General features: G+C 33.5%; 1 protein-coding gene across 1 annotated transcript; it reads right to left on the bottom strand.

Annotated features, from left to right (window-relative positions):
• Positions 1-245: 245 nt before the first annotated feature.
• On the bottom strand, positions 246-13312 carry LOC149793503 (uncharacterized). Its single transcript, XM_089967487.1, has 7 exons — positions 13039-13312; positions 10193-10258; positions 5145-5244; positions 3082-3221; positions 1293-1370; positions 1023-1121; positions 246-381 (listed from the first exon to the last, which is right to left on the bottom strand). Exons 1-6 carry the CDS (start codon positions 13064-13066, stop codon positions 1027-1029), a joined length of 507 nt encoding a protein of 168 aa, XP_089823613.1. The 5' UTR covers positions 13067-13312; the 3' UTR covers positions 246-381; positions 1023-1026.
• Between the last annotated feature and the right edge of the window lie 2845 nt (positions 13313-16157).

The raw sequence follows: 16157 nt of genomic DNA, 5'->3' as shown, positions 1-16157 counted from the left end.
ACACTGGTAGAAAAGCGTTAGTTGTTGTTACATTGGAAAAGCATTTTTCCTTATGCTTATAATAGTAATCTTTAGAGTAGAAACCTTTGCAGTGACCACACATCAGAATTATTGATGCACCACGCTTCTTTTCCATCATAAGATCAGCCTCCAAGGCATCATTTTTTAATAGCTCAATATTATATTTGTAGATACCATCATGTTTTAGAGATAAAAATATCCAGTCTCTTTCGGGCTTTGGTTGTGTCAATGCATCAGCAACCTGTTGCATATCAGCATGCTTCAGTTTCATGTGTCGTGACAATTTGCTCTGAAGCTTCCCACAAAATGGGCATGGCCGTTTTGGCTTTTTCTTACATTTCCTGTTAACTCTGTTTTTACCTAAAAGAAAGAAAAATAAACCATGCATAACTTCATTTAGTAATTCTTTAAACTACTGTCAAGCAAGAGTCATTCAAAAAGTCGGATGCTCTACTGACTGAAAAAAGTATTCAGGTACTTGAGATATGACTATTTCTTTTTTACAACTGCTGAGTGTTAATAATGTCCACTTTGGGAACAAGAGTAGTGGTCATAGATATGAAACTATTAATTCCAAAGTTATTTTGACCTAACATGCTTTGATTTCATAAGAGTGTCAAATTTGGCTAATATGGTTATATGTTTTTTAATTATTATTGTTGATGTTGAAGATACCTCCATTACTTTATCAGAGCACTCTATAAATTTTTCCAGATACATGTACATGGGTATAAAATTTTAATTAAAGTGTAAACTGCCTTAGCAGACACGAAATTATGATAGATATTTTAAAGGACCCCAATGAAAATCGCTCCATGAATGTCCTTAACCCTTAAAGTGCTATATAGTTTTGCAGCACATGATCCCTCAGTGCTGAAATATTTGACAAAATAAATGATAATTGCACACAGCTTGTTACTATGTAAAATAAAAGTAGAAAAATTGGAAACAGTTAAATTACATCAATCATCCCTACAGCATAACAATGAAACCATACATACCTGTTTATCTGATGTTAAGTTCAGAGCTCATTTTGTAACTTCTGGTAAAGTCAAAATTCTCTTTCTGGTCTGCATGTGAATTTTCTATTTCTTCTATTTCTGTAAAAAAAAACTGTAAATGTTATATCCATTCAAATTTTGTCAAAGCCATTCAAAAGCAAAGCAATTAGATTTTCTGCCAATGTGGGTAGGAGCAGTTTATTCATGCATCATACCATATGTGTGTAATTAAAGATGAATGCACTCTGGCAACAAAGAACCCATTCTTACCTGTTTCCCCGATGTTTTGTACATGACTTGTGTTGGCATCTTTCTGTTCTGCATTTGCTGGATGTGTTTGCTCCACCCCTAGAAAGATTTAAAAACGTTATATTAATATCATTTTTATTCAATTCAAAACATAGGGAAAAAACAAGATATTTGTTTTGTTTATATAGCCCCCACATAAGGATCAATCATGAAGCCCTGGTGGGGGCTTGGGGGACAAGTGTTCTGTTAGTGCCACGAACCTGTGCGTTGCGCAAACAATGAGCATTTACACAATTAACACCTTTCCTGCTCTGTACACTTTTGTCACACACTGACTATTGAATGACTTCATTTTGTGATCTATTAAAATACAACATACCGATGCAACGAAGCCCATAAAAACTTGTTTTTCACACTTCCTGAATCATGGCATCATATGATGCAATTAACATTACATATCACCTTTTTCCAACAGACACATTGATGATAATGTAACAGAGAAAACATTATGATCAAAGTTAATTTAGACCGATATTGAGTATTCATTATCAAGAAATGACAAAAAAGTTACTCATCTAGCAATTTGTGCAGTATGTGTAAATTGTTGAAAAAAACGAAGTAATTCCAAATACAGGTAGACTGGTATCAGGCAAGGCAAGAAACCAAGCAGCAAATCTGTGCTCAGTCAACTGACCTACCCAGCCACCCCAAGTTTCTCACAAAATTTATATCAATCTCAGAAATGACCCATATGACCATGATGATTGTGGAAACCTGCGAATTTGCAGAAATTACTCATTCCTGTTAGCTATAATTAATACTTTTATGTAGCACTTACAATCAGATACATGATGATGACTCTTTCATCAATGTATGGGCCTAAGTAATCAGCTTAAATACATTTAGAACTAGCAATTTATTAGTTTTTAACATAAAGTTCACTGATTTCTGATCATTTAGAGAAAAGCATTTCAGATGTAAATAATCTGAAGTGTCTTGGTTTATTTTCAAGAGTCTTGGGGTGATTAGTTCATAATGTATACCTTCAAAACTCTAAACAAAAATACTCATTTTTTTTTCTCTTCTGAAAACCAAATAAACTGATTTTGTCAGAATCATGATAAAACTTTGTAAACAAAATAATATGGCAGAAATAATAATTGTTCTTTAACTATAATATAACGAATTGTAATTAAAAAATTGTATTATTGTTTTCTTCTGCAATCATTGTCATATAAACTGTCAGTTACCAAATCAAACAGCTAGCATAATGCCCTTTGGACATTATTTGATGTGTAATTTGGCCAATGACACAAAATATTTTGTAAACACATAAGAAGAAAAAAGTCATTAACTTCAGTTACACAAAACCAAAGTCGGAAGTGGGTAGACTCCTTAAATTAAATGTCAATTTTTTATATACATATATCAACTGCACACTTGTAAAGGTCTAACACTCTCTCACATGGAACATCATCACAAGACAAATAACAGGATAAAAGTTGCATCCTATTTTAACATGCTGGAGGATGCCTATTTTGCAAGGGATATCAGCTGGACATAAAGTTTCAAATGTCAAATGTTGACAGATGGACTATAGATGATTGGCCATGAGATAAGCTTATCTGACATTGGCTAGAAAATATAATAAGATATATATAATGATTTAATCTGACACATGAAAATGAAAGGACAGTCTTTAGAACTTGCAGAAGGACAGAGATATCATTGTGCTATCCCCTCATTGAGCTTACAATAAGTTGGACAAGATAAACATTCATATGTCAAATTAAAAAACAATTAAACTTACCAGATCTGACCTTATTAAAAGGGAAAATGAGACTCTCTTTATCGCTCTCTGTATCGCTCTCAGGAACATAATCAGGATCCTTCACAGAATCATCATCAATGCAATTTGTGTCTATTTCCATTCCATGCTTGCCTCCTCTGCTAACAAAGGAAAAATATTTCTATACATAAATGCATGTATATAATTTATTGTGTGTGTGTGAATGTATACGCTACTTGCTATTTATTCATAGATTATTAAAATAGTACCAGTGAGTAATATTTTGAATTACACCACTACCTCGATAACTCGTGACCTGATAACTTGCAAACCTGCTTATAACATGGGGGCAGGCGTAGATCAAATTTTTTAAAACCAGAAAATACAAGAAATTCTATCCCTATTTCTTGAACTTGAAAAAAAATTGCAATCAAAATTGCTAACTGAAACAGTAGATATGACCTGGAAATTTTAATCACCATTTTTAAATTATCAACTTTTAATAAGAAGTCCTCTAATTGGCAACATTTTGTTTCCAAACAACATTCTTAGTACACTTTAATTAAAGATATTCAAGGACGTTTTGATCAATGAAAATGTCACTTACACCTAGTGTAAGCAGAACATTAATATTTAAATGCCAATTAAATAATTTTTATCAAGTGAACTTTGTGCTTTAATTCTATCTTTTATTTCCACTTAAGTGTTATCATCACAAATGCAATGAGTATTTAAACAGAAAATCTGTCAATCTATCATAACAGTTATGTCCAGAAGCGTTTCTCTGAGAACCTAATTAAGTGCCAACCGTGTTTTGATAACTGACTTGTAGAAGTATTTGTTTGTATTGTTGCACTGAATTAAAAACTGGCCTCCTTTGTATTATCACGTTAATTATGCCTTTTGAATTAAATAATGTAGGTGGAATTTAAAAAAAGTTAAAAGACATGCAAGTCCTACATACTTAAAATCTTGTGGTCCCGGTCGTATGTTGGATGAACTCACTGCAAGTTGATCAATTGCACACCGTTATAAATGTTATTGTGTATGTAACATAAGCTACCTTAAATTAACCGACTCCTTCATAACTGTGATAAAATGATAGCAAGGCAACCAAGCAAAATGAATATTTCGTAAAATAAAGAGCTTGGTTTCACAGATATGGACTATTGTGGGCAAGCAATATTCTGAGAAATCCTGAAGGATGATCAGAAGTTTCATTAGTTCTTGCAAGGAAATCATGACATTAATATTGTACTAACTGAACAATACAAAAATTTTGAGTTTTGACATAGGCATTTGTCTCACAAAATAAATGTTGTTAGTTTTGGAAAGAAAGGAATCTTGCTTGGTGGTGTTTCAACAGTTAGTCTAGTTCCTGGCTGCCGTGACTCCTGACTTGTAGTATACTATTTAATACCATTCTGAGAACCAGGCTAATCGACAAAACAAAAAGCAGTGACGTAATGCACAGATGTTTTTGAGCACATGTGAAGGTTGTTGAAACCAGTTGGAATGATCTTTCACATGTTGGACATTTTGAAAATAAATCTTTTTGATACTGAATAACGAACAACTTCATTACAAAATGTGCATTAATAACAATTATTATCAAGTGATTGTAAAATGAGGATTAAGTCAATAAACAGCCCACTTCTGTAAACCCGTCACTCAGATTTCTCGATGTATAAGCAAATTTTTTCAATTTTTGGAGGTCACTCGATAACTCAGGCCCTCGTTTACAGTGCAGTCTATGTTTGTGGACCTAGTTGTGTGTGAGTTATCGAGGGAGAGGTGTATACAAGTGCAAAATAAACTTGAGAGACAATCTGTCACTGTCTATATGTACAATTCTCATTGAAGTTAGTGCCATTAAGCATTCTCATTCACTTAAGTGATACAGCTAAAAAGTCAAACGAATAATAACCTAGCATGAGGAATCTAAGGAAAAATGACTTGCCTGTAAATCAAACTCCTTAACTGACTTAAATTCATATCGTGTGAAATGTTCTGCACAAACTACAGTGAAATAGTATTTGTAATCAACTCTCCTGATCCATTTACAGTTTAGACTTTGCACTTACAGATGATGTACATATGGCTGTGGCCACTGTGAAAACTCCTTGTATAGCGGACGATGATGACCACTTTCAATTTTTAGAAATGGCTCCTTGAGAACTGACACTGCAATTAAGTGAGAGAACACAATGCACTGCTTATTTAAATATTGATATAAAATGAGTGTTTACTCAGAAGTTACTATATTTGTTAATGTAACATTTTTAACAAGACAAATTAAAATATGTGCATATATGATGTACTTGCCGCCCATTGACTGTTCTTAGGTTTTAAATATGCCAATATCACAGAAAACAATAGAAAAACATTCCAAGTTTACTTGAGTTTAAATAAACCGATTAAAGTATCAACTTGCCATTACTTTTTAAATTTAATTTTTTTCTGTAAACAAATTGGCATCTTTTTATCCATAACACAAGGAAAAGCAACTGCGGTACATGTAATGTGTAAAATGGTTATAACATACTTGTTGGACCTTTACAAGCACAATTTTATATCCATACAGTGAATGTTTAAAATAATTCATCAAAACTTCATACACAAAAAAAAGTGAAAACAATGCGTGCATAAAGCTTTATCTTTCTTTCTTTTGCCAGTCAAAAGTAGTTTCATTATTAGCATATTGCTTAACAAAATGTAGGCAATATTTTTCTGAACATCTCTCTGATTGCTGTGCTTACCTAAAACCTGAAGTCATACTTTTTTTCTATCTCATGTCACAATGTTTTGATAACCATGCAATGACCACTGGTAACTCATGCAGATTAAGAATGATTCCCTAACAAATACCAAATACGCAGGGGAAAAATAAATCTTTTCTTTTTAAGTACACATATTCTGTAAGTTACGCATATTGGGTCCAAAAACAGACACTGCCAAATAAACTAGGGCATGAGTTACAGAGGTACCTAGGAATAATTAGGGGATGATGTTGCTGTTGCTGTAGGGTTTAACGCCATTTTTCAGCACGCGATAGGCTATACATGGCGGCCAGTATTAATGGTGGAGGAAGAACCCGGCAAAACCCCGGAAAGAACCACCGACCCACGAGAAGCTACTGACAAGCTTTCTCACATAGCCACATTGGCTGAATCCGAGACTCCAACCCACACAGACAGAGGTGAGATGGCAGTGATCCGTAACAGAGAGCGCTTTAGACCACTCCGCCACTCGGGGCCCCATTAGGGGATGAATACTGACAAAAATCAAGGTGAAGGTGGGAATCATTGGGTAAATGTTGACTAATTGTTTTATATATGCATTGGCAATAATTGTCAATAAATAGGCTTCGAAGGAAATAGTTTGGTTTCTGGATAAATACTGTTCTTTTCAAGATAGCTAATCATTGGAAGATTAGTAAAACCTTTACTCCAAGAGGTCTCAACATGCATAATGTGTATCTGCAGAAAAATCGTGTAATGTGTCAGCTCTTTTGCATATGAATGTTGATAAATTCTATTGTTATGGTATTGTATTAAGAGATAACTAGATTACTTTTTTCATAAAAGATGGACATTGAAAAAAAACAATACTGAATTTTGTATTGTTCTATATCATTTTAATTGTTCTATAAAATACTGGTGCCACAATTTAATGGTAAAAAAGTTTTGAAATTTTTGCTCATTGTTGAGGAAACCAATTGAGCCAATTCATTATCTACAAACATTGGATGCCACTTCTACATAATGTACCCTATCTATAAATGACTGTCTTTTACTTGTTTTCAATAAAAGTGGATGTTAGTGTTACTTCTGCATGATCAAATCACATAGAAAGCAAGAACAAAGCAACAGAAACACATCCAATATGCCAGCATAATGCTGAAAGATGGAACAGTCTGATTTAAACAAAAACAACCAAAAGAAGATTTAATAAAGTAACCATACCAAGTCCCTTAGATCAACGCCATGACCCGCTGACACTCGACCCTATAATACTATATAAGATACGGTACGTGTATTTTCGAAAAGAACTGCCATATTAGTAATCTCCAGTCAAGTATTTAACCCTTAGCTAATCAGTAATCATTAAACTCTACGGTATCGTACAAATGAATGCTAGCTTATTTCAGTGTAAATATGAAAAGAATCTACGTAAAAATAATAAAAGAATTACGATACTGAAGGTATATCTGACAAACATTTTGATCGAGAGTAGAAATACATGTATGATAGTCTTAAAAAAACAATAGCGAGAGGCTCCATAGGGGTTAGTTGCACGCACACTTAGGAAGGATAAATAACAGGGCAATATACGAGTCAACGTAAATAATTGTGAAACAATATAATTTGTGGGATTTCTTTGACAGGTGTTTTGGAAGTAATCGGCAGACACAGTTTATATACTACTGTTGTTTAGTTGTTTGTAAAGCAAAGTGGTTTGTTAGCGATAGAGTGTTGTACAATAGCTACCATATGCTTAATCTGGGGTAAATGCCTCGGGGATAATAGGTTTGTTTTGTTGCACAATGCCAATGACTTTACTAATACATGCCGACTCTCAGATGTATTGTTTAATGATATGGTAGTGGACATGGTTTCTCCTCAAAGTTATAAACTGTCACAATACTTGAATAATGTCCACGCTGAAACCAATCATATTTTGATCAACTGAATCACACTACCAGTAGTCAAAAAAAAACCACACAAATAAACAATAATTATCTAATACAAATTGATAACCAACCACACATGGAAATAATTACAGGATAAGGTATATAAATAGTATACTACCACTATAAGAAATTATTACAGTTTAATCTCTCTAGAAGTTTATATTCAATTCAATCAGATAAAATGAATAGTGTTGGAAGTAAAAGAAAGCGTTCTGCTTACGATACAGCATTCAAAATTAAAGTGACTGAATATGCAGAAGCAAATAACAACTGTGCTGCAGCATGCAAATTTTTTGTGAACGAGAAGCAAGTATGGGAACGGTGGAAAAGCAAAGCAGCATTAGAAGAAATGCCAAAATCCAAGAAGGCTCGTCGGATTGGGATTGCCTCTTTCCCTGAATTGGAGAAAGAACTCAGTGATTTTGTAAGTGAACTTTAACAAAATGGATACATTGTTACATGAACTGCAATTCGTCTACGTGCTATGCAGATAGCTAAAAATGATAAATATAAGTTGGCAGATTCAAAATTTGTTGCATCAGCCGGCTGGTGTTCTCATTTTATGAACCGGAATGGTTTCTGCCTCAAGGCAGTGAACGAAGATAGCACAAAAGCTACCAAAAGACTTGGAAGAAAAAATTGAATCATTTCAGCAGTTCATCATTAAACGCAGAAAGGAGTGCTCATTTGAACTATCACAAATTAGAAATAAGGATGAGACGCCTATGGCCTTTGACTTACCAAGCAATAAAACAGTCAATGCTGTTGGTGAGAAAACTATTCTGATAAAAACGACTGGCCATGAAAAAACGCATTTCACAGTTGTATTGGCCTGTTTAGCTGATGGATGAAAGCTGCCTCCTGTCATCAATTTTAAAAGGTAGTCGCTGCTGAAAAGCATGAAATTTCCTGCTGGTGTCATTGTTCGTGCACAGCAAAAGGGATGGATGGACGAAAGTGGAAGAATTGAATGGTTACAGAAAGTATGGAACAAGAGACCAGGTGCAATTCTTCAGAAACCTTCAATGCTTTATGGAATATGTTTCGTGCACACAAGACCGATGAAGTAAAAAAGGACGCAAAGAAAATGAAAACAACACTGGCTGTGATACCAGGAGGTTTAACATCAGTGTTACAACCTCATGATAACTGCCTTAACAAACCTTTTAAGGACAAGTTACGAAAGATGGGGGCAGAATGGGTTTGCTCAGGGGCTGTGAAAATGACAAAAGGCAGGAATTTAATGAGGCCGGACATCGATTTGGTCGCCAAGTGGGTAAAAGAAGCATGGTACTCAATTCCATCGGAAATGATTTCAAAATCATTCAGGAAGTGCTCTATCAGCAATGCCATGGATGGAACAGGAGATGATACTATATTTCAATCCGACAATGACGAGGAGAGGGAGAAGGAGAACGACACACTATCGGATGACCATGATGACAATGACGATGTATATGATGAAAGCATAAATCCCGTAACAGAAGCCGAGTTTAGTGAACTGTTTGGCAAGTCTGATACAGAGCCAGATTTTGAAGGATTCTAAAAGTGATAGAACTTTTATAATTCATGATTTTAGAATGAGGATTAATTAAATTTCCATTAAGACTTAACACTTTAGAATTGTTTTTATTTCAACATATAAATTAGTTTTCTTACTTTCATTTTATTTAATAATGTGATTTGCCTAAATAAACATATTCAGAACTCACTTTGTGCATCTTGTGATGTAGCGGAAGTCTAGAAATTATGGGTTGGCTTATACACAGGTCATGCACTTTAATACAGTTTTACCAATTCAGTTCTGGGGCTCGGCTTATATGCGAATGGGCTTATACGCGAGTATATACGGTAAGGAAAGTACTCTTACACTATTCTCATGCACCAGATGCCTTCTTAGGAATATTTTCACATTTATATCAGCTGAATTAAAGAGATGATTACAAAATTGAAAATAAAAGAGAAGTTTTTATTGCTTTATTTATATTATTTAGTTTTTTTACTGTACAAAAATGGCATAATCAATATACAGTTTGGCGTAATGTGTAATTTGGTGAAAAAATGCATAATGGTTGTCCAGTATGGTGATTAGGTAAAATTTACACAGACAAATACCAAAACCAAAATCATTTAATCTTATATTGAATCTGTAAGTGGTGCTATTCACACACCTCAGCAAAACAACTAATATTTCTTAGACACCAAATTTATTATATTCAACCAACTTTGTTGCTTGCCCCTGCATTGAAAAAAGGTTTGGGGATATTTGTTACAACTGGTTAAAAGTAAGTACAAGTTTTACAGTGCCATGCATGGATCCAATAACTCTACATGGGATACATAATTTTTTTCCAAATTAAAAAACACCTCAAATTAACATTCAAGTAAAAAATGTTAAAGAACTTGTTTCTATATCAAATAAAATAATAGACTCATTACCTTTGTTGATTTTTGCTGCCATCTGCAGCATCCTAATACCTCTGCTAAATCTGGCACAATGTGACGCTGTAAAAGTAAAAATAAAACAAAAATTTAAAAAAAAAAATGTTTCTGGCTGTAAATGGATCTATGTGTGCAGGTTAAAATAAAACAATAGTGCTTTCTCCAGTTTCTATCTTTCAGAAGTCTACACTGCCGATTATTTCATTATTTAGTAATAACTTATTGCATGCTTGTTACATTACTAAAACTAGGAACTGCAATTATTTCATAGTGTTAATTTTAGTTTATATATTATTATTATTGAACTTATTTTACATATGTTAAATGTAAGAACAAGTCACTGGATGGCCAAATGGTCTAAAGCTCTAGCCTTTACCAATCATTGCCATCTCACATGTCATTGTGGGTTTGAGTCTCATGTTCGGACCACGTGGATATGTGATAAAGCTGGCCAGTAGCTTCCCTTAGGTCAGTAGTTGCTACCTGGATTTTCAGGGGTTCTTCTTTCACCAATTATAGTGGCCGCCATGTATAGTCTATATTGTGCTGAAAAATGGCATTAAAACCCAAAAAAACAACTACACCAATGTAAGATCCACAAAGCAGAAAACAGTGTCATTTGCATTCTGAATTTAACTTTGTTCCTATCATAGTTATATACCTTTGTTATTTTTTTTTTCTCCTGAAATATTTTGTCTTTTTTACAAATATTTAAAGCATTATGAATGGTGCTTGGTACGACATCTAGAAATGTATTAATGCAAACAGCTTCATGAACAAAACTTCTAGTACAGGAGTTAAAATAATTTCAAAAAAACTGTTTTCACAACATTAACATGGACTCAAATTTTTCTTATCACCTTAAAATGGACAAGGAACTTGTATTGTTAAATTGCTACCATGTTGTCAGAAGTTTTGAAAGGATGCACAGGCTCTGCTGATTTCAAGTCAACAACTCAGTTGTCCTCATTTTCTTTAGTTCCCCCACCCCCTTATGGTTCCTTTATTAATTCTTCATGAAAAAATTATCTTTGCAAATTAAGTCAGACATGACAGTAAAACTAAATTAAAAATTATAAATAAAAATGAATACCAACAACATTATAATATTGTCGATTGATAAGTTTTTAAAAACTAGGAAATTTATTAGGTTTTAAAATCAACAGCAATAATATTAATAATGATGTATTATATATCTCATTTATAATTCATTTTTTGGAATCACTTTTGTTCTATTGCAATAATAATAATAATAATAATAATAATGTCTAATTAAATGTTAGTCAAATTCTGGCTTGTACAATACATACAAAACTTCAATGAAACACCTAGTTTGGGGAAAGACTCTTTGAATTGATTGCATTATAATGGAATTTTTGGCATATAATAAAACAATGTTGCTAAAAATCTAAACTACATACAAAGCATTGTATTACTTCAAACAACGTGATTTCATCTTCCATTATTTAAATTGTAGGTGTTAAAGTGGTGGGTATCTTGCAAAGAGCATAGAGTATATCTGTATTAACTAGGGTTGCTATTTTTGTTTAACGTAATTGATTGTCTTCATCAAACCCCTGCACCTAATCATGTTCAATTGGCTGATGTCCCCAAAACAACATCATTAATGTCGAACTCTCCTCAAACTCTATTTTTCCAAAGTAAAAAATTCTGTGTAATGGGCATAATCTGATTTGAAATTTGTAAGGTTCTCAAGATGACTGTGTAAGTGACACGTAAATAATTTGAGACTGAAGTCAGAGTACAATTCATAAGTATAGCAAACCAAATTTTTGTTTGGGGGGGGGGAACTGGGATTTCTTTTGAGCAAGTATATGCTTCTTCTAGTCCACGTATTGGTAAATTTGCAATAAATTTTAAAAAAATTCAAGCCACATTTTTTTCCCTCAACAGCTGCAGCCCCCAACCCCCAAACACTCGCACAAACTTGAAAAAATAAGTGGATTGGAAACTATAATTCTTGCTATGGATGTTAAACTGAGTATACAGTATCATGTTTGCCAGGCTGGTGCCATAAGGTTGACTGTTGGATCCTACTTACTGTTAAACTTGCTCTTTCTTTCGAAAAAAAAAACAACTTCGGCCCCTTACACCCCCACCCAACCCAACCCGAATCCAAAATATTGGCTCGTGTCACTATTTTAATTAGCCAAGCCAGCCAGAATAAAATTCTACAATTTTATAGCTTAGATGGTGCAATCACTTTACTCTGAATGACTTTTTCTTAAAGCATATATTCTCTATCCGGACTAAATTGCTTCCTAGCAAAATATGGGCCTAACACCTCGAAATTCTAATTTACAACACTTTACTCTAATCTATCAGATAAAGACTTCTGAACAAAGGTGAAAATATTTAATATCTGACTGTTTAAATATGCAAACGAATAAAAATGCTAAAACGTAAACTAAATCATAATCACACCAGCTGAACGTAAAAAACATAATTACAAAATGGCGTCCTGTGTATCTTATTTGCGCGACAAATTTGAATTCAGATGTTATGTTAGCTTCCATTTGAACAGCTTGAAATATAAATATATTCAATGAATTATTCTTTTAAAATAACAACACGGGTATATTCAACATATTCTGTTTCTTGGTATTAATGAGTTAGCCTAAACAACGCTTAGCCTCCAGTTGAAACTAAACAATACACAGTAATGTTACCGTAAGTCAGTCAACTTCAAAAGAACTTTTATCACTGTGAGCCATAAGACAGCTGAGAATAGGTTACTTGGACATTTGTTAAATAGGACATTGTTTATATATTTCCTGCAATGGCCTTTAACATTATTCAAATATAGCAAAATAAATACTTACAATTTAGCGCAGAATCCTCGTCAGCCATCTTCACACTTGTGCACTGCACATGCTTAAAATAACCGATAGTGGTTCTTGCTTCGTTCGATTTATAAAATGCAACTGACTCGTCATCACAAAGTCATACAAAGCAGTTACCTAGTTAAACGCAAAGATAATTCTAATCTGAATATAACACTTCATTCCACAGCCGTTTGAAAGGAATTCATTATTCTGTCATGGATATATATGCGCCCTAGTAAATACATAATTTAAATTATACAGTGTCTCCATAACGGCCATTTTTTACAGTCAGCTAATACATGGTCTTCTATTTGTAAGGTCTTATATTTACAAAACACGTATCTATATGTCGCATCTACCTCAAATAATTAACATGGCTCACAATCGACATTTTACATGCGGTAGTCATTTTGATAACTTACCGATTTTGGGATAACAAAAATAACTTAAGAATATTTGGGAGACACGATCTTGTTGCCCATTGCCTTTAGTCCCCCTTATGCACTATTTATAATGGTAAATTGTCTCCTTATTGTGCCAGGCAATATTATATATATATATATATATATATATATATATATATATATATATATATATATATATATATATATATATATATATATATATATATATATATATATATATATATATACATATATATATATAAAACTGATAATGGTCCAATTTCAAAGCAGGTTTCCAAAGTGTCATGCTAAATAAGCTCTACATTAGGGAAAAACAGCTTACATTTACAAAATAAGTGCTAAACACCAAATTTACCCCCAAAAATGTAAACTCCTGCATGTTAGAATCATTGGAGGAATTCACAAGAAATACAATATAAAACATTTTTTAACTATTATAAACTATAGGGTTACTGTGTCTATCACAAAGAGAACCAACATGTTTTGACCTAATTCCGAGTTGTCAGTAAAGGATGGAAACAAAGCATGATGAGAAATCAACACCATCTATATGATTTGCTAAAGAAATTATATCTCATCAAAGTTATGCATGGAGATTATAATGGAAGAAAATCAAGAGAATTGTGTAGCAATACAATGGACACTAACTATAATACTACTACTACTACTAAAAATATTTTTTTTAAATCATAAAGTAAACAAAATCTTATTATTTGGTTAAACATAATCACAAAAATTGAATACTGGTGAAAAACTGATGGCTGGCTGTGACAATATCAGATTGTTTATTTAGACCAAACCTCTCAAGACTTTTCATTTTTAATATCCAGTATTGTTTGCTACATGTGCATTCTATGCCAGCACACCCCAGGGTTGACAGAGATGGTAGCATCTCAAGGATACTTGACTGAATGTTCAATCGAGTTGCAGTAGTTGCTGACTCATGTGTTGATTTGTAACAAATACAGCTTTTCTGATTATTCATTGAAAATCAATGATTTTTCCACCATATTGAGTGGCACAGATCTTGTGTATCAGAAGAAAGATTGCTTTCATGACCTGACAGATTCCTAACTCCTTATTTGGTGGTGGAACTAACTCCTGCTGTTGATCCTGTGAAAGATTCTTCTGGGGCATATGTCTACAGTGGTATGTGTCTGAATCTGTGGCCTTCTTTAAAATTACCTTTGCACATGAGATGGACCATGTGATTCTTTTGTCTATGTTATGCAAGCAAAGGAACTTCTTCAAATGTACCTTTGGACATTTGGATGATTCAATATGGTGCCAATGCTGCTAAATGATCTTTTGAAGATTCAGAATGTCAGGGTTGGTTTTCTTGTTTTTATGTTTCAGGAGAGCTCCTGGATTGAGCTGTCAAGTTTTGTTATAAGCCTCTTCAATGTAGGCCTTTTATATCCTTTCCTTCTAAACTGCCCCACTGAAACGAATCTCTTTTGAAAAGTACAGTAGCAACACTAAAGCATATGCATTTCATAGGAACACATATACCTAAGAGAGATATTTTATTACATGCTGGGGGGGTCAGCTAGTCAGAAGTAGATATTGGTGAATTAGTTTAGTTTCTTTATGATCCCCAACAGGAGAGTAGAATCCACAACAAAGATACAGAACCTGTTTGATGACTCCAATATCAAATTAATCATAGGATGGAAGTTATTAGTGAATTAAAAACAATATTCTGAAACTGCTGCCTCTTTCAATCCATTCTGATTTGGTGTTGTTAAAAATCTACATCAGCATAGAGGCCTACTGGTTGCTTTGAGAAGCTTTCGCTCGAGTCTTCCTTTGCATACAAAGGTGCCATTTTAGTCTCAATTCAATCCCACTTGTTTGCGGGAAATGTTGGTTGTCGAGTATAGAACTGTTAAACTTGAGAAATGTTTGAACATTTGACCAAACAGAACAATCGTGGGGAAGGATTAGGTGGACTATCCCATGATTCCTTGCAGCTAAATGTTATCTTCCTTGTTGGGATGTTGGTGTGTGAGGACTCGCATATATGTTTATAAGAAAATTTATTTGGAAGATTAGTTCTTGGTGTCTTGTTGCGATAGCCTGTTCCAATTTGGATATATGAGGGCAACTTTTTGCAAAAAAGCTGAAGGTGAAACTTAATGAATTCAGACATTTTTCAGTGGGATTGGCCTCTCCAGTTCTCTTTCATACACTCCATACAATTTAAAAGATATATTTCTTCCCAGACTGCCATTCACCCACAAGTAATTTTAATGATTATAAGAGTTTACCAATGTCAGTAAACTGCAAGATAAACTACAGGACAAATATTATCAGTACAAAATTCAGTTCAAAAAAGGAAACACTGAACTGCTTGATTCTAATAAATACATGCCATAAAAGAACTACTGCAGAAGATAAATATGTGCATCAAAGTCAATCTATTGTGTACTTAGACCAGGATGAATACTGGATGAGGTTCAAACTAGTGCTTCTTTCAGCATGACTGACCAATTCATCCTAATATTCTATCACGCAAATTGAGACATGAAATAAAAATTAAAAAAACACACAAAAAGCAAGTTACTGATGCCCTTCGTCTGTATTCCCGGCTTCTATCACATTCCAGCTAACTGAAATGTAGGCCAATGGAACTTGAAAACATGTTCATTTTCATGATGGGGAATTTGAATTTATTAGGAAAAAAGATAT

The sequence above is a fragment of the Sinohyriopsis cumingii genome, chromosome 8, assembly GCF_028554795.1.
Source record: "Sinohyriopsis cumingii isolate HCF-2022 chromosome 8, ASM2855479v2, whole genome shotgun sequence".
Taxonomy (NCBI): domain Eukaryota; kingdom Metazoa; phylum Mollusca; class Bivalvia; order Unionida; family Unionidae; genus Sinohyriopsis; species Sinohyriopsis cumingii.
This window is presented reverse-complemented; position numbering and strand designations above follow the sequence as displayed.